Source organism: Vanacampus margaritifer, chromosome 12 (assembly GCF_051991255.1).
Source record: "Vanacampus margaritifer isolate UIUO_Vmar chromosome 12, RoL_Vmar_1.0, whole genome shotgun sequence".
In the NCBI taxonomy this organism is placed as follows: domain Eukaryota; kingdom Metazoa; phylum Chordata; class Actinopteri; order Syngnathiformes; family Syngnathidae; genus Vanacampus; species Vanacampus margaritifer.
Window position 1 is genome coordinate 6303890 of NC_135443.1, and position 25191 is coordinate 6329080.

The following is a 25191-nucleotide window of genomic DNA, read 5'->3' on the forward strand; positions in this document are numbered from 1 at the left end:
TGGATTTTTGGGGTGGACGCATGTGCAATTTTTTCTGTGCTCAGGCCTAAAGCATGTCTTAAATATAATTATTGGCATCTTGGTGCCATTTAGTCAGGCCATAACGTTGTCAAATAGAACAAAAGTGCTTTGTTGCCATCTTGTGGCATCTATAGGCTACTACAAACCATTTTGTGTGGGTGTCAGAACACATTAAGTAGCAACAAGTAGTATTTAATTATGACTTTTATTATCTTTCAATCACCTGACAGGAAGTTACACACGTTGACATGTGAGGGTCAAAGTTAAAGATTGCTTACATTTCCTGTGTGTGTGTGTGTGTGTGTGTGTGCGTTGAATTCATTTTTCAGAATTCATTTTGCCGTCAAACGTTCCTTCGTTTTTGTAGGAGCTGACGTATCCCGTGTTTTCAACGATGTCCTCTCGTCCCTCGCGTCCTCGTCCTCGGCCGCTCTCGTCAAAGCGTTCCTTGTGCGCCCCCGTGTACAAAGACGTGTCCGTCAGACGGCCTACTGCGCCAGCCTTTACGGTCTTCTGTACAACAACAACAACAAAAACACACTCACAGGCCAAAGTGGGATGAGCGTAGTTACACTTTTGCACCCTAAACATCATACAAACAGCTCATTCTAACCCAAATGCCAATGCTACTGATAATGCTAACCCAGCGCTATAACGTAATGTTAATACTAACCCTCATGAAATCTAATCCTATAAAAGTAGTGGTAATGCTAATGATAGTGCTAAAGCTAACTTCATGCTAACCAACTAATGTTAATGCTAACCATTGCTAATGCTAACCCTTGCTTCACTTCAACCTAACACTAATGCTAATGTTAACACGATTGCTAATACAAATGCAAAATGATCCCTTCTGAAAATTCTGACCATATCAGCAATGCTAATAATGATGCTAACTAGACAAATGGTATTGCTAAAGATGATGCCGATTTAAAGAAAAAGTAGTCATTATTTGAAAATATATTATTTTTGCCCATTTTTTCCAGACATGTTTTTTTATCTAATATTTTTTTGTTTTATTGTAATACATTTTGATTTTTTTTTTAAAGGTTGGATTTAGGGGAAAAACAAAATCGACTTGAAGAGCCAGAATTGTCTATTATTTCAATAAATGGTATTTTAAAAAGCTGTTTATTTTGAAAAAAAAGTCCCTCCCCCTAAAATTAGGAATTTAGAAAAATAAAAAATTCTGAGAGCCTACAGTATTTGTCTTTTCTTTTCCAATCCATTTTTTCCATCAGATTTTAAATTTTTCAATTTTTGCTTTTCCAATAAAAACCTTGCAAATCTCTCAAGACAAGACTTTGCCTTCCTGTGTTGTGTGTTTTTCTGACCGTGACTCCAAATTTGCTGGGCTCTCCAGACTCTGCCATTTGATAGATGGCCATGATGGCCTCCTCGCGGGTTTTGCCCTTGAATCTCCTTGGTGCCAACTCCTGCAGAGCTTGCATGAACTCATTAAAGGTGATCACGCGGGCCGACTTCTGCCTACACAAACATACACGAATATACAATGACTTGATGGAGGCCTATAGTGCCCTCTACCATCGGTTTCCCAACCTTGAGTGGAGTGAGTGACATCAGGAGTTTTGACACCCCCATTCAATAAATAGCAAGAAGAGCCTCAGATTGAGAACACTCGCAAGAAGCTGCTGTAAGCCACAACTCACGGCAAACGCTCACACGCAGACTAACCCAGCAGAGATCCTGGCATCACTCACTGAATACTGCTTAGGAAAGAGCGGCGCGGATGTGCTCACTTGACTTTGGAGAAGACGATGTCAACGTCGGTTGCGGTGACGTTCTTGCCGTCGATGATCTTGCAATCCTTGCAGAGTTTAACCCAGTTCTTCCCGTTCATTTCCGTTCCGCTGGCCATGGTGTCACCGTGGACCGCGAAACGACTGAACGCTGAAAACAGCGAATCCGAGTTCAAATTCTCTGCCATGACTTGACCTGCAACAAATACAATAACCAGCATTAGAACCAAAAGTAATACAGAGAATAAGTTGATGTAGAATTAGAATTAGTAAAATCAGGGGGTGGGGTTGAAGTACAACCAGAAGTAGAACTATAAGTATCTGAAAAAGTAGAAAAGAACAATAAGTAAAACAAAATGTAGAGCCAGAGGTAGTGCAACAAGTAGTAGAACCACAAAAGAACCGCAAACGCTTGAACAAGTACTGTAGTAGAAGCAGAAGAAAACAGTGGACGTACAAATTTCCGAGGCGTTCGAGGTAACGTGAACGCCTCACTCGCCCGGATTGGTTACTTGTAAAGCGGGAAAAGGCGAACGTGAGTAGGGAAATGCCGAAAAAAGACTAAAGAAGCCGAGGTCAGCATTTCATATTTTCGACACCGTCGTAACAACAGAGGTCCCGCAAATCCCGTATCTTTTTATTTTTATTTAATTTGTTTTAATAGTTCAAACGAAAACGTATTATCATTCGATGTTACCAACGATGTCTGCTAACCTTGGTCGTGTTTGTAGATTTAAGCAACAAACCTCGATGTTGTATTAGTAGAAGTAGTAGTTGTTGGTCGTTGTCTATCTTAGGCGAAGATGCAATTTTCAGGCAAGCACAAGCACCAGAAACGCAAAGTGAAAACGTTTGAAAACGTTCATTATGTTTAATTATGTCATATCTATTACGTCACACAAACGCCACTTTGTTTATATTGATTTGACGCGTGGACGTACGCCACGTCGCGACCTTGCATTGTGTCATTTAGGGATTGCGTGAGTATGAATGTTCACGTGTACGCGCGCGCGTGTTTACGTGTCATTGCATAAGCGTGTACGTGTGCACGTGTTTGTTTACTATTTGCATGCTCATTTGCATAGTGTATTCAGCATGCGTTAACTCATGAACATAGTTTTCACCCCCCACACACACACACACCTACACACTTAAGAATAAGAGTGGTTTGATGGTAAATTGTTACTCAATGGTCGCGTTGTGTTGTGCGGTACTTGTAAGACGATCCGTGATGTGTCATTGTTTCCCATCTTTCGCCCCCTTGCTCTGTTGTTTCACTGGAAGCGCGTGAGTCAACCCCCCCAGGAGGGATCCTTAACCCCTTCTCTTGTCTTCCCTTTCTGTACCACTTTCTCATTTTTCTTCCTTTAAAAAAAAAAAAAAGAATATTCCACTCAGGAGGTCATCAGCGAGACTTTGCGTTTTTTTTCAAGGATTTTTTCAATTTGCATAAAATAAATAAATAAATAGCCCACAAGTCACTCAGGGTTAGAGTTTCAAACAATTAACAGCCTGGGTTTGAAATTAGGATTTCAACAAAACTGATGTTTAAATGATTAATTTGACATGGCAACACATAGAGGCTGACATCTGATTGGACAACAAAACTTTAACATGTCGCGTCGCCAGGAGAAAAGACTGGTGGGAAAACATTAGTTATGATTATTCCCTTTCTATTTGAGTTGTTGTCCTGTGGGGAACGTGTTAAGTGTTGCAGCCTGGTCCCATCTTATGATAAGCAAAACATACATTCACTTATTACTTTGATTTAACAAGACAGGCCCGGGGGGTGAAGACAGTGTAATTATATCCTGACAATTAATGGGCCCGCTCTTCAGAGAACGCAACCACGAACCTGATCTCTTTTTTTTTTTTTTGGGGTCGCTCACCAGGGAAGCCTTTGAATTATGACATAATTACAAGGCCAAACATGCTGTAAAAGCAGGAAGATTATAGCTACCATGCTGCAAGTTCATATCGGTGAGAAAATCTTTGTTATTCTTGTCAGAGGGCCCATTGAGCATGTTGTGTTCAATGTCGGCGCAATCTAATGACATCCAATACGAGAGCCGTAGCACAAATTTTGCCTTTGCCGAGGTAATATATCTCATATGTTTAGCATTATGGTTGTACTGTAGGACATAATTCCAATGTGGTCCGAAAGTCTAAACTAAGGGACATCGTGATCAATGTACAAAATATTGGCAGTACAAAGTTGAGGGAATATTATTTTATATTTACTTTAAAAAAATGTTTCGTGGCTGCCACAGCCATACTGAGTGCTAACAGAAGCTGGCTCCTACAATATGGAGGCAGAAAACCGTTTGCCTCACCTTGTGCTTTGTTTGCCGTTTTTAGCTATCAGCAAAGCTAAATATGGAACACACAAATATTCAATACTAGCATAATACTACGTAAAATCAGAATGTATATTAAAAGTGTCTGAAAACGTTAGAATTGAGACGTCTTTTGTAGTACAATCATTTTACCAGTAGATGGTGCTATTTCAGGTTTGTTTTTTGTGTGTGTTTGTGGAGGATTACGCAACCAGAGGTGAGGCTGTTTGCTCGCTGCCTTAATTAGCATCTTAAAATGAAGAAATAAGCAAATTCAGCAATTAAAACAATTGTGGCCATTATTGGATTAAAAACTAAATCAATACAAAACAGACCAGACAACTAAAATGAAAGATAATTTTAAGGCATAATCTTATTTGTTTCTTTTATTAATCTTTACATGGCCTGGAGCATTAGTGTGGAATGTACTGTGAAAATCAGGGGTTCACTATACATCCCGTTTTTACTTTTACTTTTTTCCTCCATATATTTTTTTTTTACTCATGGCCATTGCATGCGTGGGCGTGAGCGCATGCATGAGTGACAGCCATCAAGACGAGCAGGTGAGGGCAGGTGAGGAGTGGGGCGGAGGATTCTGGATGTTCCACTCAGTTCATAGAAGAAGTTTTAGGGTGTGCTGCTGCTGCTGCTGCTGCTGCTGGGTAATAATAATGAGCTGGAGGCTAGCTGGCTGGCTTGCTGGCTCGTTGCCTGATCAAATTCCTCGGCGGCCTCGTATCTATGCCTACCAAAAATATTCAGCATACCAGCAAGGTTTTGTTGACTTGTCCGAGCAGGGTGCACGCTGCTGCCTTGCCAAGCGTTAACAGCTTTCTCAAGCAACCATCAGTGGATTCTCATCCTTCATTTTATATTTTACGATCATGTTTTTATGGAGAGGAGCATGCCAATTTTTTACACTTATCAGCCACAACATTAGGTACGCAAAAGGATCCAATACAACAATTCCTGTCTTTACAAATGTGATCACGCTGTTTTGATTGACACTGTCAGAGACACTAATTTAGCAGGTTATTGAACTTGTAGTTTGTAATGGTGTACACTTTATCGTAATGACAGCTATTATTTTGTCAACTTTTCCTGATTCGCCAGTGCAACATCATAGAAAGTGAGGTTCAATGTCGTCTTGTCATGATCATAAAAATATCACAATTGAAGAACGATTCATGTAGCAAATGGTGCGTTGAGTGTATGCAAATTCCTACATAGTGAAAGCATCCTGAATGTACCATGTTTTTTCTGCCCTTCCTGCGCGGCATTAAGTAGTTTAAAAACAGCCCAGTTGGAGTTTACAGTAAAAATAAACACATAAAAAACAGTTACACACATTGTATATTTAAATAGAAGACATTCTTTGTTGTAAAACATCGCCAGTGCTAATGCTAAAGTCAATGTAAAATCCCATATAAAATTAGCATTGAGTTCCCAGAGTGATATTCCTTCAAATAATGAATATTCACACACAAACACTTTAGTAATACATAAGACAGTTAATATAACAACACTTAAAGGCATATATTCTTCCTAAGATGCGAAAAACGAGTCTTATTAATCAAGTTTAATCAGGACTTTCTTCTTTTAACTCATTTCAAGTGTGTAACTCCATGCATGCATCGCTCCACACTGCCCCCAAGAGGCTAAGGTGTGCATAGCAGGAACAGACGGTATTTTTTTGTTGTTGCTATTATTATTATTTGATACAAATTTATTTTTGTTTAAAGTTGAGTTTTGGTAGTTGAATAATTACTACATTTTTAACTCATTGAATTATCGTGTCTATTAATCATGATTTCAATATCAGTCAAAAAATAATTGTGATTATTGTTTTCCGCATAATTGCCAAGCCCTATTTATCATCTTTCAAGAAATATTCAGCAATTTGACAGATGCTTGGACCACTAATCCACCAAATTTTCAAATCTCAGTTTGTTTCATGTCTTTCAGGTGACCTTAAAGATACTGACCCGGTATCCAACATTGATTATGAAACTGAAAATGAAAAAAAATCGTTGTAGATAAAACTGTTATTGAAAGCTCATCAAAATCAAAATCATTATGTATGGCAAAATGCCAAAATCTGAGAATCCCTGTATGTTTCCAGAAGTAATCATTGCCATATAAATCACCCGGGTATAAATCCAACAGATTTTATTGCAGCCATAAAACTAGAAATCACTCTCCTGCGAAATGACAAAAATGGAATTAGCCCACTATAATTCTCAGTGGCTCAACTGTTATAAAAAGTATGAGAACAATGACCCCAAAAATATTCGTAGCCCGCTGAATACAGTTAGTTGCAGGTATCGGGAGCCATTAATGCTGTTCACAGCTGTCTCTCTATATCACTCTTTCTTTGCTCTTTCTCTTTCTTTTTTTTTATTGATGCTTGCTTGTGGGAGCATGTAATTGCATTTGGCCCTGGGTGTACATGCACTCATTAAACCAGTGTCAGTGCCCATTACATTCCGCGGCATTGCAGCTCAGGTGCAGCGTTGGAATCCCAGGCACGAATAACGTTCACTGGGCGGATGCTCCGAGGTTAGGAGGAGTGTAAGTCATTCCCAGGAATAGAATGGAATCTACAAAGTCAAATGCAGTAATAGTTGGACAGTTTCATTCAATTAAGAACTAACCTTTTATATATTATTTTATTACTGTAGTTTAATTTTTGCATCAAACGCATTTAACTTACTAAATGACACTTTTTTTAAGTCTCCCTTAACGCCTGTTCTTACCCTTGATTGCTTTATTTTATTACACAACGTTATATATTGCACTCTACAAATATGCCATATGTACAAATAAATAAAACTAAAGCTAATACAAAAACTATTAAAAAAATTAATCACAAAGAAGCATTTTTTTTTAAACTTACTCTAAAAATTTAATTAATTAAAAATCCCCACTGCACAACTCGTATTGAATCCAGCAATACCTACAAAGCCACACTAGGTGGCAGTCTTGCTCTACAAATTAACTTTATGATTTTCTTTGGGACCAAGTCCTGCCAACAATGAAGAAAATTTCCCACAAGATGGCAGCAAAGCACTACATGAAGCTCCTCAACTCACTTCGACATAGTCCCTTATTACTGGGATGCCATAAGACGATGGCAAAAACGTTGTTTTTTAGCGAATAACAGGAAGGGTCCTACAAATATGTAGGGCAATACTGCGCTTTTTTTTCTGAGAATTCTCATTTGAAAGTAGGAGAATTTGAAAGTAAACCAGGTTCCATAGAAGGGAGGTAGCATTGTATTTCATTGTTTGATTGCGCAGTTTGATGCGGGCCTTGTAAATATTATCAGATCTAAAATAGAAGCGTATCAACTAAATATCTCACCATGACTTGTAAGAAAAAAAGCAATGTAATTCCGACGATTCCATTTGTTTGCACTCAGAAAAGATTAGATCTGCTATGTTTGGGAGCCAATCCATTTTGGGATCAGATGTGCAGAATTCCAAAAATGCCCCGCTTCCTGCCAAGATTCGGTGTCTGAACCCCCCTATTTTGTTTCGCCAAAACGACCTCATCTCTTTGTTCTGCTATCGCAAAACATCAGCTAAGACAAAATATTTTTCAGTGACATTTATTCGGGAAAAGATGAAGAGGCGAGAGAACCTTGTTGCTGTAAGATGGAAAACAAACTTCAGATGCCTCCAAGCCGTGCAGAATGTTCTCAGTGGCTTTCAGGTCCCATAATCATCACTTATTGTGATACGTGGCGTCATGCTGAGTCCATTGTTACTCTTGGGGCCTCACTGCTGACACAGCAGCCGACAAGAAACTTGGCCAAAAGTTTTCAAAGGACTTTCACTTTTGTTGTTGGAGTAACTGAGCTGACTGTAGACAACATTTGAGTTGTTTTACCGCATCTTAGTGTTGTAGGCCTACTACTTTATGCAGAGGTGGAAAGAATACTAAATTGTTTTAAAGTCCAAGTACTGTTATTCTGTATATAGCAAATAGTAATATAGATACTGTATTATAAAGTATTCATTTTCTATACCAAATAATATTAAAATGTAAAATTAAATAAATAGTAAATTAATTAAATAATAAATAAAATCATAACAAAATAAATAACTACCAATAGTAAACAATTGGTAGTATAAACAGTATTTAAATATTATTGGTATTTTCCAGATGCATTTGTCCTTTTATTTAAAAAAAAAAATACTTAAAAGTAAAATATGGGACTTTTAATTTACGTTGGCACATATAATACCCCCCACACCAAATAAATAAACTACAGTACTCATTTACCTGACTGGTCTACGATAATGAGTTTTGTTTTACCTCTGATTTCATGTATAACGCGCTACAAGTTCACCTGCTCACATTTGTTGGTATGGCCTGACACCTAGTGGCCGCAGCACTCATGTACACCTCATACACCATTAATCTGTAATCCATCCGTCCTTATGCAATGAAGGAGTGACTGCACGTTAAACATTTAACGAGTCGGATAAAGATTTATTTTTGCCCTAGTTGGATGTACATCACAAAATACAACATATTTTCATCTTGAAAATATGTTGTTCTTTGTCCTAGGCGTGGCTGTCAACAGTTGAGAAGCACAATCACAATGACTGAGGCGCAATACTGACGTTCTCCGACAGATGTCAGAGTCGATCAAATCGTAGAATTTTGACAGGACAGGCCTCACCCTGCCTGCTGCTAGGGAGCTAAACCCTGTTTACCACACAATTAGCATCTCAACAAACCGTACAACCAATAGGAATACAGTACATTAATCCTAAACGTCGTGCTGCACCCTTAATTCATTCACTCCACCCGGCGACGTCTAAAAAAAAAAAATATAATTTAGACCGGTTCGTCAAGGGCCAAACACTCCCTAGTCACCTTTTACACGGGATTTAAATGTTTCCTCACTAACTGTTTGCTGGTGACTCCAATGAGGGGGGGACAAAGGGAGAGAGGGCGAGAGAGCATCACAGGCAGTGAGAGAGAAATAGCGTGAGAGACCTCCATCCTTCCTGGTGGGAGGTTTTGAGATGCGCATCTTCCTTACTCCCTCCCTCCCTTGCTCTCCTCCCTCCCTCCATCTCCTCCTCTCCGTGCTCGTCTAGTCTGAGCCGGCCTAGCTTCCTCACGCCGAACCCCGGAACCGAACGGAAACCATCTAGGCGCAAGCCGGCCGGGGCCCCACTTGGCCGGGCAATGCTGCGCTAAACTAGCCGCCGTTTGCGCACTTCCTGCCGGCTTGGCTTTTGTGCCGAGGAAGGAGGGGGGGATGTAGAGAGAAGGTGGGACCCGAAGCCGCGTCTGCTCTGTGCCCGTCCGCCGAGCGGCCTCATTGCCAGGCTCCCCTCACACAAGATGTCGACCAGGACGCCATTGCCCACGGTGAACGAGCGTGACACCGAGAACGTAAGTCGTGTGGTCCACTTTTTTATTTTATTTTTTTGGGTTTGTTCCATGTGGCGTTGTTTCGATGCGGGGGGAAATGGCAGCGGTTAAGCTAGTTCGAGGGAGGGCTAAACCGCACACGGCCAATGAGGAATCACCCCACCACCTCTTTTCCCGTCCTCTGCCGGGAATAAAACCCACCCGGGACCAGAATAGCCCGCTACGGATGGTGCACTTGGCGTGGATGACGGTACCACTTGAGGGTTGGGGAAAAGCTAGCCCAGACAACGCATTGCGTCAACCTCCGTTGTCGAATATACAGCAACGTGAGACAAACGAACCGGGCTGGGTGTTTCTCGTCAATATTTAGGGTGGGGGATGTCATGTTGCCCTACTTTTTCGCTCGGAAGCATCGCAATGTAACATCCATCACCTCGTGGGCCCCGAGCTGCACGCTCAGTGCTGGAGAAAGGGTGGGGGTGGGGGTATTATTCATAAACTCCCCCCCCCCCTCCCTGACACGACACCGACCAGCATATGCTGCCCATTTTTATTAGAGACATATTTGGAATAAGGATAATGATTTTGAAAGAGTAGGAGGGATGTTGAACAAATTCTGCTGCATGGTGACAGCACAATAACCACACAAAACCTTGCAAGTTTTCAGTTTTTTTTGTGTCCAGGGTTCCACTTGTAGCTTGAAATGCTGAAATTGTCATGTTTTGGGGTGCCTACAATATGTAAATGCTAGTATTGAAGCGTTGAGTGCTTGGGATGAAGGAAAATGGCTTGATTTTGCATGGTAAATGTTTTAATTAGAATGCATTGTGAGGTTGTTGTTTTTGTGTATGGGGGGGGGGGGGGCTCTAATGTCTGTAATTGTAATGTTTTTTGGTGCTCGAATTTGTAAATGCTTTTATTGTGAATGTTTCAAGTGCCAAGGATGCTCGAAATGCTTGATTTCTCATGTTTAGAATACAGTACTACCCTTGAAAATGCTTTGAATTTTTTGATAATGGCAGCACGGAAAGACATGTAATAAAGATAATAACTTACAAAATAGTATTATGGATGTTGATGATCAAATACAATACATTCTAGTTTAGAGCACACGCTGCATGTTGACGGTACCATGACCACACAAAATCTCTCCTTTTTTTGTGTTCAGAGGTTCAACTGGTTCTTGAGATGCTTTACAAGCTTGGATTTTAATGTTTGGAGTGTATGGAATGGCTGATTTATGATGTTTCATCGTTTTTGAATGCTCGGAAATGCTTTAAATTTGCCCGGTGAGAGCACAATTAACACACAAAACCCTCCTCCTCTTTGTGTTCAGGGGTTCCATTGGTGCTTGAATTTTGGATGCTTCACATAGTTGGAAATGCTTGAGTTGCTGAACACATTATTGTTTTGAGGTGCTTGAAAATGTTTGCAGTCTCGGGTTTGAGTGCTTGGGATGCTGTGTTGGAATGATGAGAGCACAATAACCAAACAATACATCCCTTTTGCAGTGAGAGGTCCAACTGGTGCTTGGATTCTAAGAGTTTGTTCTTTTGGGTGCTTAAAATTCTTGGATTTTTTATGGTTCAAGCACTTGGGATGCTTTACAGTTTTTGAATTTCAATATTTTGTATCAAGGTCTGATAAGCGCTTTAAAATTGCTCCATGGTGTAGTGCTTTCATCTCTCACAATAATGGTCAGATTTGATAGCGATTAGCTAGTATTTTTTCGGGTAGAATATGTTGATATCGTTTAGTTTCATTTCTATTCTATTCATCCTTCAGAAGCACACACAGAATGCTTTGTGTATGTCAATGTCACCGTGAAATTACAGTATGCGTTACATTTATGTAAACATGTAAGTGAGCTCAGTGTTAGTTTGCTGAAAGTGAAAAGGCTTAGAGTTTGATTTAAAAGCATAGGCAAAGTGCTTAAACACGACCTTTTGTAGAGGTGTGTGAACCAAGTGTGTTTGACGCACTGTTTTAAAGGTCACGCTAGCCGTTTTCTCTTGTTTAACACTTTCAGCTGCGATTCAGACTCGACTTGAACCGAATGCGGTGGTCTCAACTCTCTAGCTTTAGGTCGGCTCAGATGTTGGTTTAAAAAAAAAAAAGTCAGTATACTCTGTCCTGTTTGAATGCCAGGCATTTATGTTTATGCATTTATGAAATCATTACGATACACTCCTCACTGAATGCACATACTGTGACTCGCTAACTAGCATAGCATAGCTAACATCAGTTTGTTTATGCTCTGATGTTACGTCATAACGTGGAGAAGAGCAAGTGGATATATTTTACTCTTTCACTACATATTGATTTTATATTTGCTACATGCTAATGTACCAATGGCGCACCTTCAATGGAAAAAAAGTGACATAGCAAAACATTTTAAAATAATGTATTCTAGAGCTGTTAATTGGAATAATTGTGATACCGTAAAGCCGCAGTGTTTTTGCTCATGTATATCATATTGTCACAATCTTATATCAGCCCATGCCTTTCTGCGACAAAGTATGGTGGTTGCAACTTGCAGCATCATGCTTTAGAGCTATTTTTCCTCAGCTGGAACTTAGGCCTTAGTCAAGGTCGAGGGAATTCTGAACATTTACAAGTACCAGACACTAGGCACAAAAGTTTTAGGCTTCTGCTAGAAAGTAAACCATGACAAGAAAATCTGACTAGAACTGACTTTATTATTGATTCCAATTTAACATGAGTTTGAATGGGATTGGTTCATTCTGAGCCCGTGTGCAACCATTTTTTTTTATCTCACTTGTTTATTTTTATTTTTCTCTCAAAGATTTCCAATTTTCAATTGAGTTGCACAGATGAAAGCTCATATTAATGTCGCAAAAAGTGTTGTTCTCTTTTTTTTTTTTTTTATATCCCTGAAAAAAATATTTTAACGGATGTCCGTACTTTTTATATCCACTCTATATGTGCCGGCTATATAGAAAATCAATAAATAAAAAGCACCCAGGCTCGAATGAGTTGGACTCCAGCTTGCAGCCCCCCGGGCCCACGAGCAACTGAACTTCATTGCATAACATCTCATTACTCAAGGGAGACGGTAGGCTTTTAGTGGACAGTCTCGTGTGCGCGTGCGGGTGCGCGTGCCAGACTTCCGTGAAGATGTTACATCGATGATATGGAAAAACGTTATTTAATATTCTTGATATCTTGCTTACGGTCCGTGTACTTCTACGCCCTTTGTCGTCACGACTAGTAAGCCAATTCAGCTCACTAGTAGAATGGCTGGTCCTTCTGGTACCATTTTTTTTTTTATACACAGGTACTAGTGCACCCTCTGTCCTCACTAGTCACACAACTTTGGCATACTTGTTGGATGTTACATGTGAAGCCAAACTAGCTAAACTACACTACTTGACATTGTCACTTTGTCCTACTAATATGCCAAAGATGTCCCACTAGGGAGGACAAAGAATGCACTAGTAGTATGGAACTTGAACTGATTATTAAGAATTTTGAATAAATGTTTGAGTATTTATTACAAAAAAAACAACATGACTAGTAAGACATTGTTGTTCTAGTTGTGTGCTAATTTGTCTTACTGGTAATGACAGAGTGTATTCGTGTCAAAGAGTGTACTAGTGTACTTTCGAATAATTGCTCAAGCAGCTTTGCTTTAGTTGGTATGGCAATTAGTGGGGGGGGGGGGGGAAATTACTCGTAAGTGTGCCATACTCATTCTGCTAGTGTGCTGAATAGTTTTACTAGTGATGACAGAGAGCATACAAGTACATGGGCCTGTTGCTGGAACTTGTATAAATGCTCAAATGGTTTTCACTAAAGCCGTTGAAGTATTTATTGGAAAAAAAAAACTTGGCCGAATTAATTGGCCAATATTAGCTTTTTTTAAATCGGCAACAATGAACTGATTTCTGCAAATTATTATTTTATTTAAAGATTTGTACATTTCAACTAAAGACAGATAAAAAAAAAAATCAGATTTTTTTTTTTTTTGCAGATTTTCTGTCTGTTCTACAGTTAACTTAATTATTAAAGGACAAAGTAATTTAAAATAGGCAAATGATCTGCCTGTAATTTATACCTTCATTGTTGTAAGCATTAGGGGCCAGAAACAAAGTTATTCTATTCATTAGAATTTTTTGAAAGTTAATCGGATGTCAGAATTTTATTTTGCCAAATATCAGAATCGGCATTGGCCCCTACAAAATCCACATCAGTCAGGCTCTACTTAGTGCATCCTAGTCATTCTACTCGTGTTCTGAATTTTCTGACTAGTGAGGACAAAGAGCATACCAGCACATGGACGGACCTTAAGCTGAATACCAATGTTTTTCCAATCCAAATAAATCACCTCTGTCGTTTCGTGTGGCTGGGAGTCCATGGGAAGCAAGGTTTGTGTATTCAGTGTGACGCACCAGCCCGTCAAGAAGAACCTGTCCCGGTTCCCCGTTTTGGTTCATTCCAGAGCGTTTTGGGACCAGGCCAAATGTTCAATCACACTTGTTGTTTTTTTTTTTTACCAGTTCATCAGTCCAACAAATACTCTCAAGGTGATGCAGAAAATCCAAAGTAGTATCTTCCCCCCCCAAAAAATTCTGTCAAATACGGCCTAGTGACTCATGGGATGCCAGCATGCACGCTCAGATTGAGGTGATGCGCACCCTGCAGTGTCTTGTAGCGTTTCCTTGCGTGAAACGGGAGCCAGGCGGCCCGGGTTACCGCACCGGGGAATTATCCTCTGGCTGGAGGATCATGCGACCTTTGACCCCGACTGACGCGGGCAGTTGCCGTTGCCAGCGTTGTGACCACAGCCAGCCACCGCTAATTCACCTTCGCATGCCAGGACAGTGCGACTCGTATCGCCGTATTGTTAGAAGGCCTCTCGGCGGTGTGCTGGAATTTTTGGGAGTTCTCTCAGAAGCTTGAAAATGAATGAGTGTCATCCGGTGCTGATAAGGTCAGTGTGTCACTGAGGGGTAGGAGGTCACATGGCTCGCTCATTAGATTAGCATGCAGGCTGTTACTTTGTGTTCTCGCTTGTAAACAGCAGTACAAACACAACCTTTGCATGCCTCACAAGTTGAATCACAGCAAAATAAACAAGGCCAGATGATCATCATAATTGAAGATTTAAAGTATAAATTTGGAAATGCATTCCAGTAGATGAAAACCATAGTTTTACCAAGGAATGGTCAAGTCCCGTTATCATGTATCGCTAATGCCTCCGCTAACCTCCACATGGTCTCTTTACAGCACTCATCTGTGGACGGCTTTGTGGAGCCCCCGGTTCCCCCCACAAAGTCGTCGAGTCGTCACAGCCTGCCGCGATGTCGCAACTCCTTCACCTCCACGGAGGAGCAGCCGCACATCGGGAATTACCGCCTCCTCAAAACCATCGGGAAGGGCAATTTCGCCAAAGTCAAGCTGGCGCGACATGTCCTGACTGGACGAGAGGTAAGAGAAGTCATCTCCACATGTCATTCCACTAGTTTGGCATTTCCTCACAATTGAGAAACTGCTTGTGGACTCTTGTTACTTGACTTTTGCAGCTTGGAATCCTACTTCTACCTTTTTAAACAATAGCAGGCCTCGACTGCGCCAAAACGGTCGCATATGCGACCAGTTTTTCAGCGTGTGAATAAGAATTTCATCCGATCACGTTTGTGCAAGTGCACAATAGCAGGCCTTTAGGCTGCGACCAAAATGGTCACATATGCGACCTGTTTTTTTGGCATGTGCGAGTAAGAATTTATTTTGGTCTTGTTTGTGAAAGTGCACAATAACAGGCCTTGAGACTGCGCCGAAATGGTCGCATATGCGACCTGTTTTTCAGCGTGTGAATAAGAATTTCATCTGATCACGTTCGTGCAAGTGCACAATGACAGGCCTTGAGGCTGCAACCAAAATGGTCACATATGCGACCTGTTTTTTTGGCATGTGCGAGTAAGAATTTATCTTGGTCTTGTTTGTGCAAGTGCACAATAGCAGGCCTTGAGACTGCGCCAAAACGGTCGCATATGCGACCAGTTTTTCAGCGTGTGAATAAGAATTTTTATCTGATCACGTTCATGCAAGTGCACAACAGCAGACCTTTTAGGCTGCGACCAAAATGGTCACATATGCGACCTGTTTTTTTGGCATGTGCGAGTAAGAATTTATTTTTGTCTTGTTTGTGAAAGTGCACAATAACAGGCCTTGAGACTGCGTCGAAATGGTCGCATATGTGACCTGTTTTTCAGTGTGAGTAAGAAATTTCGGAGCATTGACGCCACAAATGTATTCCCTCCCCCCGTTTGGAGCGCTAATGGCGTCCTTGTCGCCGGCCAATGTTATACAGGCGTATTGGATACGGGGTCCGGGTCACGAGGAGAAGGTCAGTCGCTTGCTTGCTTTGTGTGCCCGAGTGGCTTTGCTGGCTCATCAGAATGCAAAGACGCGGATCAGGGTGCGGGGGAAAGAACACTTGCAAAGAACACAGAGCAATAAAACCGATGCGATCTGCATGCGAGGGGGGAGACAAAACAACCAAAGGCGCGCTGTGAGAAGCCATGGGCGGGATAAAGCCTGACTGATCACCTGTCAGTCACACTCACAGTTTACCCAAGGTTTCAGTTAAATGTTTTTGGAAGCGGTAGTCTTCAGATTACGCCCCACACTTTGGTTGTGATGCCAACATTTGAAATACAAGTAAGTTTCAGACAGTTATGCCGCAGCTAAGTGGGGGAAAAGGGAGTGTCAAAACCTCGCATATGGGTAAGGAAAGCCATAGTCACAGATGCGGTTTCAGCCGTTATTTCAAATCAAACCACCCAATCAAGCTTTGTGGCGAGGCGTGCGTTTTTGTTGCGTGTTCTTCAGGTTTTTTCATGGGTTCGCATGTTGATGACAAACAGGAATTTGACTCAAGAGGCTCTCGGCGTACTCGCACTCTCCACAGAGAACAAGTGCCGGGAAGACCTAAATATAGACACACGCTCTGTGAAAAAGCAAACATAAGTGCAGAGCTCCTACAGTATGTGAGAAGTATGAGAATAATTGGATAAGAGCAAAAGTGAAGTACACTGAAGTCATTTGAAATTTTATCAATGGAAATCCATTGTACATTTGCTACTACTAATACTGTATAATGTGAGCGACTGGAGAACCACGCCCCGTATTCTGCTTGGGCGGATTCATTTATCATGACCACCGGGGGGGTAGAACTCGGTGATTGAACATCATTCTAATATTTAATTGTAATGATCTATCAACATCATATCGACCCATGGTTGGTTTGTAGAAATCCCTGTTACAGTGGAGCAACTAAGGTGGAATGCAATCTGTTATGATTTATTTAGATCTCAGAACATTTTGCCCCATAGGAAATCATGGAAATTAATTTAACTGTGGCCAAAAACTCTAGCCAGGCAACCCGCGGGTAGAGGTGGCACCAGAATACTCCATCCACAGCCCACTGACTTTGAATGCATATTTAATGCTTTCAGGACATGCATGTGGTGACTCGCCGTAAACACGTGCTGAATAATTCAGAGTTAGAGAACAAAAACATGGAAATACTGGCTCAGCATGTATGGTAGGAATTGTAGTAATCACCTGTGACTCAGGCAGAGTAGTAACCGTCGCCGTGCCAGTTTTGCTGTTATCAGTTGTAGCTTCCATGTTGGGATGGAATTAAGTGTCCGGGAGGCCAGCGGCTTGTAGGTCTTAAAGAAACACAAGCTCCACATGAATAACCTGCACTCTGCTGGCCATGACTCAGCGCTTTGCTCTTTTGTTTGCTAGAACAGCAATGATGTTTTTTTGTAACTTGTACTGTTATGTAACTGTAATATAAAACACTGAACCCCCTGTTTATAACGAGGGATAAGTTCCAGACCCACCAGCGAATCTCTGACCTGTAGAAGAACACATTTAAATGACGTACTTTTTAAAATATTACTTAGCTCCGGTCATTCTCTCACTATCAAAAAAAATTGGAGATTATCGTTTAATTTCACGTTAAGGAAATTAAATTAATTTATTTGTCACTCCCAGTTAAATGTCACCAGAAAACTGACACCAAAAAAGATAATGAAACATTGTATATTCAAACCTAAATTCACCTAAATCATAACGAAACGCCAGCTAGCTTAATGCTAACACATACCTGTAACGTAAAACACCATAAACATCTTAACGGGAATAAGCATAGATCAAAGGTCACCTACCTTTTTGAAACTGAGAACCACTTCTTGGGTACATATTAATCCGACAGGCTACCAGTAATAACAAATTTGCTAAAATGATTTAGAGCGAAGTCATCTCTTCCATCTTTGTTGCGCTCACTCACTGTCTCTATGAATGCTTTGTTTTGTTCATGTGCTACAATACACTCTAAAAATAGTTGGGTACAAAAATAAGACCAGTTTGGGTATAAAAAAAAAAAAGGGCAGAGCGGTTACTTGGGTCAATTTGACCCAGATTTGTAAAAATTGGGTTGGGTCAGATTATTACCCATGTAGCAGGTTGATCCCTTTGACCCAACTGTTTAGAGTGCACTGACACTTTTTTTTTTAAAAGTAATATTATAATTTCCAAATTTACACCAATGTAAGTGTAATTTAAAAAAAAAAAAGAAAAGCAACATAAAAGGGGGAGCTCACTGATGACCTATTTTTAGAACAGGACCAAATCACATTGGTGACCGCTGGTGTAAATCGTACTGTAATTATTAAAAAAAATGAATGGCGCAATTCTGGATTTATAGCTTTGTGTGTGTGCAGAACACATTTTAATTTAAACTATTTGCATTTTGGTGTGTTTTTCATGAAATCTTTTAGAAATGGACATCCCCCAATAGGTAGAAAAGCTGCACTGTAATACACCTAAGTGCAGAATATGTCCAGTGGGATACATTATGATCGTGACTATGCATTTGTTGGTATTGATTGAAGTTGTAGCATATTGTAAACGGCAGTGAGTAGGAAGGCCGCTGAACGCTCACAAAGTGCAGCGAAGACGATCTATTTCTCCCTTTTGCACTTTGGGCCGATCATTGAGCTGCACGTCTCACGCTGCTGACACCCGTCCAACCCGCCGGGCTAAAGCTGACCTGCAGAGTCATGTACAATTTTTTTTCATCGCTGCCTTTTTATGCTAATCTGTCTGTGTTTCATTCTTCATTTGCATACAGTGCACCGCAGGAAAACAATCACTCTGGGAAATAAATATTTCTGTTTTATGTCAGTCAAAAGCTTTTTCAAGGCGCGATTCAGCCGCGGCATGTTGTGGCAAAGCTGCCACATGTGGGGAAATAATGAGGATGGTTCGCAACAAACAAAATGAAACTCCACGAGAGTGGGAATTAGGTTTGGCACTTGCCGAGTTTCTATCTCACTTTCTCCTTTCTCCCTCCCCCGCCCCGCATTTTGTCTCCCAAGGTGGCAGTCAAGATTATAGATAAAACCCAGCTGAATCCCACCAGTCTACAGAAGGTAGGTCCTGTTTGTCATCTGTATGATCCAATAGCAATTTATTCATTTTTAATATCATTTTAATTATTTTTTACAAATCAATTTTTTGTCTTTCTTTTAATATAAGGTCTGGGGGAATGTTCAGATTTTTTGGGGGGGATGTCAGTGTCATCGAACAACCACTAAGATGATATTCGCCTTTCTCTGAGCTCGCTTTTTTTTTTTGTTAGTTAAAGAGTACGCTAGCTTAATGCTAACCCATAATGGGAAATGCCATAGATGGGCTAATAAACTGTTGCGGTTTTAGAATGATTTAGGTAATATTTTGTCATTTTGAGCTTTTTTTTGGGGGGGGGGGGGGGGGACTTTATAGTCCAACAAATAAAACTTCTTTTTTTTTTTATTTGTTGGACTTAGTGGACTTTGGACTCAGCACTTAGTATAAAGCCCTTTATCTTCATCATACGTTTAAAAAGCCATATATTCACTTATCTCATTCAAACGTATCATTGATAGCCCACACCAACGCCTTGACAAAGCGTATAAACTATCAACCCACATCTCTTTCATTCTAGTTTAAACCCATCCCCGTAGCGTCGTCTTAGCTAGTGCTAAGCTAGTTCTTCTCTCACGTCTGACGTCTGCACAAGTACGTACGTACGTACGTACCTTTCACACATGTGCTCTTCCCACATAGACACGTCAGTATACTATGACCTGTTCCTACTCAAATGTGAAAATTTGGATTTAGTGTTCGCTTTCAATGGCCAATTCCTAACTAAATTCAAGTCACCACCGGCTGGTTTAACCTAGAAGTAGTTGACGAAATCAAATTTGAACCACATCTCAGGTAAGATAACGTAACGCTGAAGTCATACAACGAGGAAAAGCTAAAAATAACAATTTAGTTTTTCCTGTTTTCTTTAAATGCAGTAAAGGATTTGTTGTAATGACATATAACCTCAGGGTGTGTTTGATATCCTCACCTCCACTTCCCTTCCTATTAAACCACACCCATTACTCTTGACTCAGTTTGTTTTGTGGTTTGGCCGCAGCTAAAAATACAACCGCCTGCTTTTCTTTGTGTCACTTACCTTTTGTCTAACAGTCATGACCAATTACAACAAAAGGGCCTGTTTCCTGATTACTGCGACTAAATCTGGCCCTTTCTCATGATTTTACACACTCGCGCCCACATACACACACATTGATTAAAAACTCAGTCCTTATAGACAAGCAGAACACTGCCACTAATGCTAATGTGTGTGTGTGTGTGTGTGTGTGTGAGCCACCTGCTTTGAGTTTTGCATCTAAAAATACCGCGGCTTGACTGGCAGAGGCACTTTACTGTATTCGTCTGCACATCACATTATCACAGCTCACCTCTCTTGATTTTGCCGTGTAGTGGATGACGAACAAATTGCCATGCGGATGTTGTAGGCGCACATTAAAGGGCCATTACAACAATCACACCCTGTAAAAACGACAGTTAATAACTTGATGCATCTCTTGGCTCGGCTGCAGTGGCGCTCATGATTACAATATCTCATCGATATTAAAGTAGCGTTAAGGGAAATCATTTTTTCCCCTCCCTGCCAGGTTCCCATAAAAGTAGTAAAATAATTACTTTTAAGCCGTTGTCATACAGTGAATCCCAAAGTCCACCGCAATTGGTGAAAATATAGAAAATAGGGATACAGGTGTTTGAATATTTTAGTAATTGAATGTCAGGCCAAGGTATAGTACATACTTGTATTCACAAAGACGGTCACAACTGCTCCGTACGCTGCAGTGCTGTTAGTCGTTTTATGCGGAGGATAAAGAACATTGTCAGTATGGTGTTTTGTGTTGTGTGTTGGGATTAAGCTATCTGACTGTAAAACAAATTGTTTCGTTTAACTCATTGACTCCCAGCCATTTTCACTGAAGCAACCCCCTTCGCTCCCGGCTGTTTTACTGGATTTTTTTTCCCAGCAATTAGCATTAGAATGTAGCTAAGTTTCATCATTATTCACAAACCTGTTCAAAACACTGGGGAAAAGAGCTTGTTTGCAACATGGCCCTGGTTGATCTCTTATACTCTGCTGCCACCTGCTGGCCATTTTTTTTGTAATTACTACCATTGCTTTAAGCGACCTATTCAGGTCAGAGGCTGCATCAAAGCCTTCTGTATGCTCTAGCATTAAAAAAAATAAAAATGTATCAATACGTTTTTGGGACCATTGTAATATTTAAAATAGAACGTATTTATACGTTTTTGGGAGCATGTGAGTTAAATACACATTTTGGTCTTTATGTTTAATTTTACATTAAACTTCACTGATCAGTTGTTTCACAAATCACTTATAATACAAGAAAGTAGCAAGGTCATGCATTGTCACCACATTTTTGCATTGGCTTGCAGGAATCTAATGACGCAAAAAGGCCTTTTAGCTGCAAGAAGAATCAATTCTCTTAAGAGTTGAATCTTTGGCAAACTGCTGAAGTAATAAACACATGACGCGATGATGCGAAATAGCTCCAAAGTGAAACAGGAGTATCACTTTAATTCTCGGTGGAGCTAACGCTTTCAAATTTACAAATACAAAATCTCGCGTTTTTTTCCCACTCTTGCGCAATATCTGTCTGGATTGCGCCCCCCACCAGTGCTGCTCTCCGTCCACCAGCACATGTGTAATTGACTTTGATCATAATGGGATCTGACTGCAATTGTTCAGCTAATCAGCACAAAAGAGACACTCATCTCATCTGACCGAGATTCATTTCGGTGTGCGGGCTCTTTTGTTTAACAGCCTATTATGCGGTTTGTAATCTGTGCACACACATCGCAGTAATGAACATCCACGCCGCCGCTAAGTACGAGTGGCTGGACGAGCCGCAATTTGAGTTCGGTCCAGGTTACAAGATGATGGGTCGGGTTATCCGCTGCCAGGTGACGACGCGTAGCAGCGGCGTCATCCTGTGAGAGCGGTGACCAATCCGCTCTCTGCTATGAATTATTCAGCGCGCCTTTCAGATGTCTGCTTTGGTTGCTCTGAGTGGTTCAATGCAGGTAGACGTCCTTTGGAGTTTTATGGCTGATAAATGATTGCTTTGTTGTTTTGTGTGCATACTTTTATCACTTGCTTGTTGAATAAAAAAAAAGTGTACTTTTCATATTTCTATGACTTTAATGCGGTTCATTTCAGAAGGCTGATCCGATTCCATTTTAATTTGCCCAATAAGATCAACAGCACTTACTGTATGTCTGTGTCCTTCACTAAGGTTGAATTAAAGGCAAACATCATAAAACTTTATTCAAGGGGTCTTCGGTTTACAACAGAGTTCTGTTCCTATGACCGGAATCAGTAATCTGTGCTATTATTTGTATGAAAAGGACTTGTAGGTCATAAATATAAAACTCCCAAATGAAAAAAAAAAAAAAAAGTAAGTATGGCGGTAGCTTGCCTCTCTTGCCAAAATCAAATTCTGGTGACATGATAATCATGAGCAAAAATATTGTGGTATCACTGTATTGCAATGATAGCTCTAGTAATGTATTATTTTAAAATTGTGAGTGTAAATAACTTTATTCAGTTGAACGCACTCAGGAGGTACGTCTGAAATCAGTTGTTTTTTATCAAATCAAATCAAAATGTATTATCAAAGCTAAACTACTAGCTACTTCTCTACTCTGCTCTATGAAGTAATGTTAGTGTCAGAGTGTAAACAAATTCCGATTTTTTTGGGGGGGGGGTCTGCGATTCGATTCAGAACGATTTTTGATTCACAATGATTTGACTAACAATGATTTCTGCTTCAAGAATCGTCCCGATCTACTCCAGTCCGACTCGCTAATGCTAATTAGCGCGCTACTCGCTACTTGACTTTCATCACTCAAAAGATTCTATTCATACAAAACGCTTCAGGAATGTATACAGAGAAGCATCTTAACGTTACTCACCAGCATATGCTCTTCCTACGCTGCAAAAAAAAAAAACATCTTTTATTGGCATGACTTGATCGTGACTTTTTTTTTCTTCTACTCTTTAATGTGACTACAACGTAACAGAGTATCAGAACGTGCGGAACCACACTGCCCCTAAGTGGCCAAATCGTGTACAACACGAACAGCGCTCCCAATAAAGACACACACAAACGAGGGCAAGCCGGTATAAAATAATTTAAATAAAATCAATTTTAAAATCGATTCTGAATCGTTCTAAATGAGAATCCATTTTTGGGGCACACCCCTACTAGCTAGGTAGTTACAGTGTCTCAGTACTGTATAACGTACCGTAGCTGGTTGCAGACGTTCATTTCAAGGCTGCATTATAGTCATTTTTTCTCTCCCAAAAAAAAAAGCATTACCTTGAATGTGTCAAAGAGCGACTAACCAATTGCTAGTCTTTGACTTTTGGATCACATTGTCCAAAAAAGAAAGAAAAAAGTCCTGGTATGATACAGTACAGTTCTAAACAGCACCCATAATTAAATAAACATTGTTAAATTATTATCTCCAATTGGGCCAATCAAAAGCACTCTTGACACATTTAGTGGATCACGCAGTCGTACCAAATGTTGTGGTGTTCCTTGTTGCATATTTCAATGTCTTCTACTTCACCTCCCATGGTCGACTGTAACCGTATACAGAAGGTCCATCTGCAATGCAGACGCGCGTGTCTTATAATGCAGCAGTCGTCTCCGGGGCTGAATCGATGACCTCATTGACTCAGCGTGTCCTATGCCATCCTTGGGAACGGCGCTACTCGGGCTGCATTAAACGGGAACGCCCACAGTCAACTTTTTTTTCTCTCTCTCTCTCTCTCTCTTTCTTGGCCGACCGACATGTGAGGCGGGGTACTAAAACATCAGCATTGTTTCTGGGCCATCAAGTGTTGCTGGGGTTTCACGTGCCAACCGGGCTGACGTTAATTAGAGTCCACAGAGCTTTTAGCGGCATGTCGAAGGGGGGGTGTGGGGGGGGATTTTTGGGTTGAGACGTCTAGTCATTCTTTGACGACGTTCCTTGAGGGTGTCAGAGCTGCTTCTAGATTTGCACACGAGGACAATTGCATTTTAGTCATGAATGAATGTTCAGTAAAAAGAAGACATGGAGCAACTTGAGATGGCTTTTACTGGCAGCGTCCTCTTTTATGGTACGATGCGTTCCAGGACCACCCGTAATTTTGCAACAGGTTAAAATCCACTATTTAAAGGGAACTATGAATTTGTGTTTGTTTTGCACCTTCCACACACTACGTTTACGGTCAAGTGAACATCGTTAGCTATATTAATATAGCCTACCACCGCTAGTTAGAACGTATTGTGTTCAAGGATAGACACAGCCACCGGTGCGTTGAAAAAGAAAAAAAAATCGCTTTATTGAACAAACGGTAAGAAAGCAAACACATTCACGAGCTGCCGATGACCACAACTTCCGCCAAGTAAATCAACACACAGACTGGCTAATAGTTAGCCATTTAATAGCCAGCGTGATATCCTGAGTCAACACGACCAACTCTCCAAGCTCAGTCACCGACTATGACATCACGTAAGAGGCTAGGCTAAGCCTGTTATGGCAGCAACACGCATTCCAAGTCACAGATACTACAGTGGAGAACATTAGGATGGTTTTGTATTGGTGTTCTGTGAGGGACTGCTTTACAATAAAGAGGCATCCTTTTCTTGCTACTAACAACACTGTGGGGTTTGTTTAGTTTTTTTTTGTAGTGTGTTCCAGCACAATGTGATTCTGCGCTAAATGATTTGCACTTGCTTGAGACGAGTGGATTTTGTTTGTTTTGTTTGCTATTTTAAATATTGCCATGGTTTGATACGTTTTTTTCATATTTTTTATGCTAGACCACATTGAAGGCTTCGCTGCAGCCTCTGAACAGAAGAGAACGCTTAAAGCAATGTTAGTTTTTTTTTTTATGGCCAGTAGGTGGCGGCAAAGTATAAGAGATCAACCAAGGCCATGTTGCAAAAAGACTCTTTTCCCCAGTGTTTTAAACAAGATTTGTGAATAATGATGAAACTTAGCTATATTCTAATGCTAATTACTGCAAAACGGAAACGGATACAAATATACTTTTTTCCTGATAAAAGAAAAGACTCTAATCTTTCATTAGGTAGGTTCCATGTTTTAATAGCAATAGAACACAATATTCTGTGGGCCGAAGGGGGTTGCTTCAGTTGGGAGTAAATGAGTTAATCTACTGATTATTCAATCGATTAATCGACTAATCG

General features: G+C 40.6%; 2 protein-coding genes across 6 annotated transcripts in view; one reads left to right on the forward strand and one right to left on the reverse strand.

Moving 5' to 3' along the window:
* Positions 1-207: 207 nt before the first annotated feature.
* Positions 208-17209, reverse strand: tppp3 (tubulin polymerization-promoting protein family member 3). Of its 3 annotated transcripts, none has more exons than XM_077581668.1 (4): positions 17102-17209; positions 1782-1977; positions 1356-1509; positions 208-534 (listed from the first exon to the last, which is right to left on the reverse strand). In XM_077581668.1, exons 2-4 carry the CDS (start codon positions 1967-1969, stop codon positions 340-342), a joined length of 537 nt encoding a protein of 178 aa, XP_077437794.1. In that variant the 5' UTR covers positions 1970-1977; positions 17102-17209; the 3' UTR covers positions 208-339. The 3 variants fall into 3 exon arrangements, with proteins under 3 accessions (XP_077437794.1, XP_077437793.1, XP_077437792.1); XM_077581667.1 differs by lacking the exon at positions 17102-17209 and adding an exon at positions 2496-2752; XM_077581666.1 differs by lacking the exon at positions 17102-17209 and adding an exon at positions 2528-2750.
* mark1 (MAP/microtubule affinity-regulating kinase 1) overlaps positions 9082-25191 on the forward strand; it is a 38235-nt gene continuing 22125 nt past the window's right edge. For 2 of the 3 annotated variants that reach the window (XM_077581663.1, XM_077581665.1), the window contains exons 1-3: positions 9082-9532; positions 14762-14962; positions 18928-18981. In XM_077581663.1, the coding sequence (XP_077437789.1) occupies positions 9482-9532; positions 14762-14962; positions 18928-18981 (306 nt within the window). In that variant the 5' untranslated portion in view covers positions 9082-9481. The remainder of the gene's footprint in view (positions 9533-14761; positions 14963-18927; positions 18982-25191) is intronic. The other variant, XM_077581664.1, reaches the window with a different exon arrangement.

Coding starts and splice junctions, on each gene's coding strand:
- tppp3 (XM_077581668.1), bottom strand. CDS start 1,969: ATGGCAGAGAATTTGAACTCGGATTCGCTGTTTTCAGCGTTCAGTCGT. Junction 1,510..1,781: donor ATCGTCTTCTCCAAAGTCAA/GTGAGCACATCC, acceptor ATGTTTGTGTAG/GCAGAAGTCGGCCCGCGTGA. Junction 535..1,355: donor CCAGCAAATTTGGAGTCACG/GTCAGAAAAACA, acceptor GTTGTTGTACAG/AAGACCGTAAAGGCTGGCGC.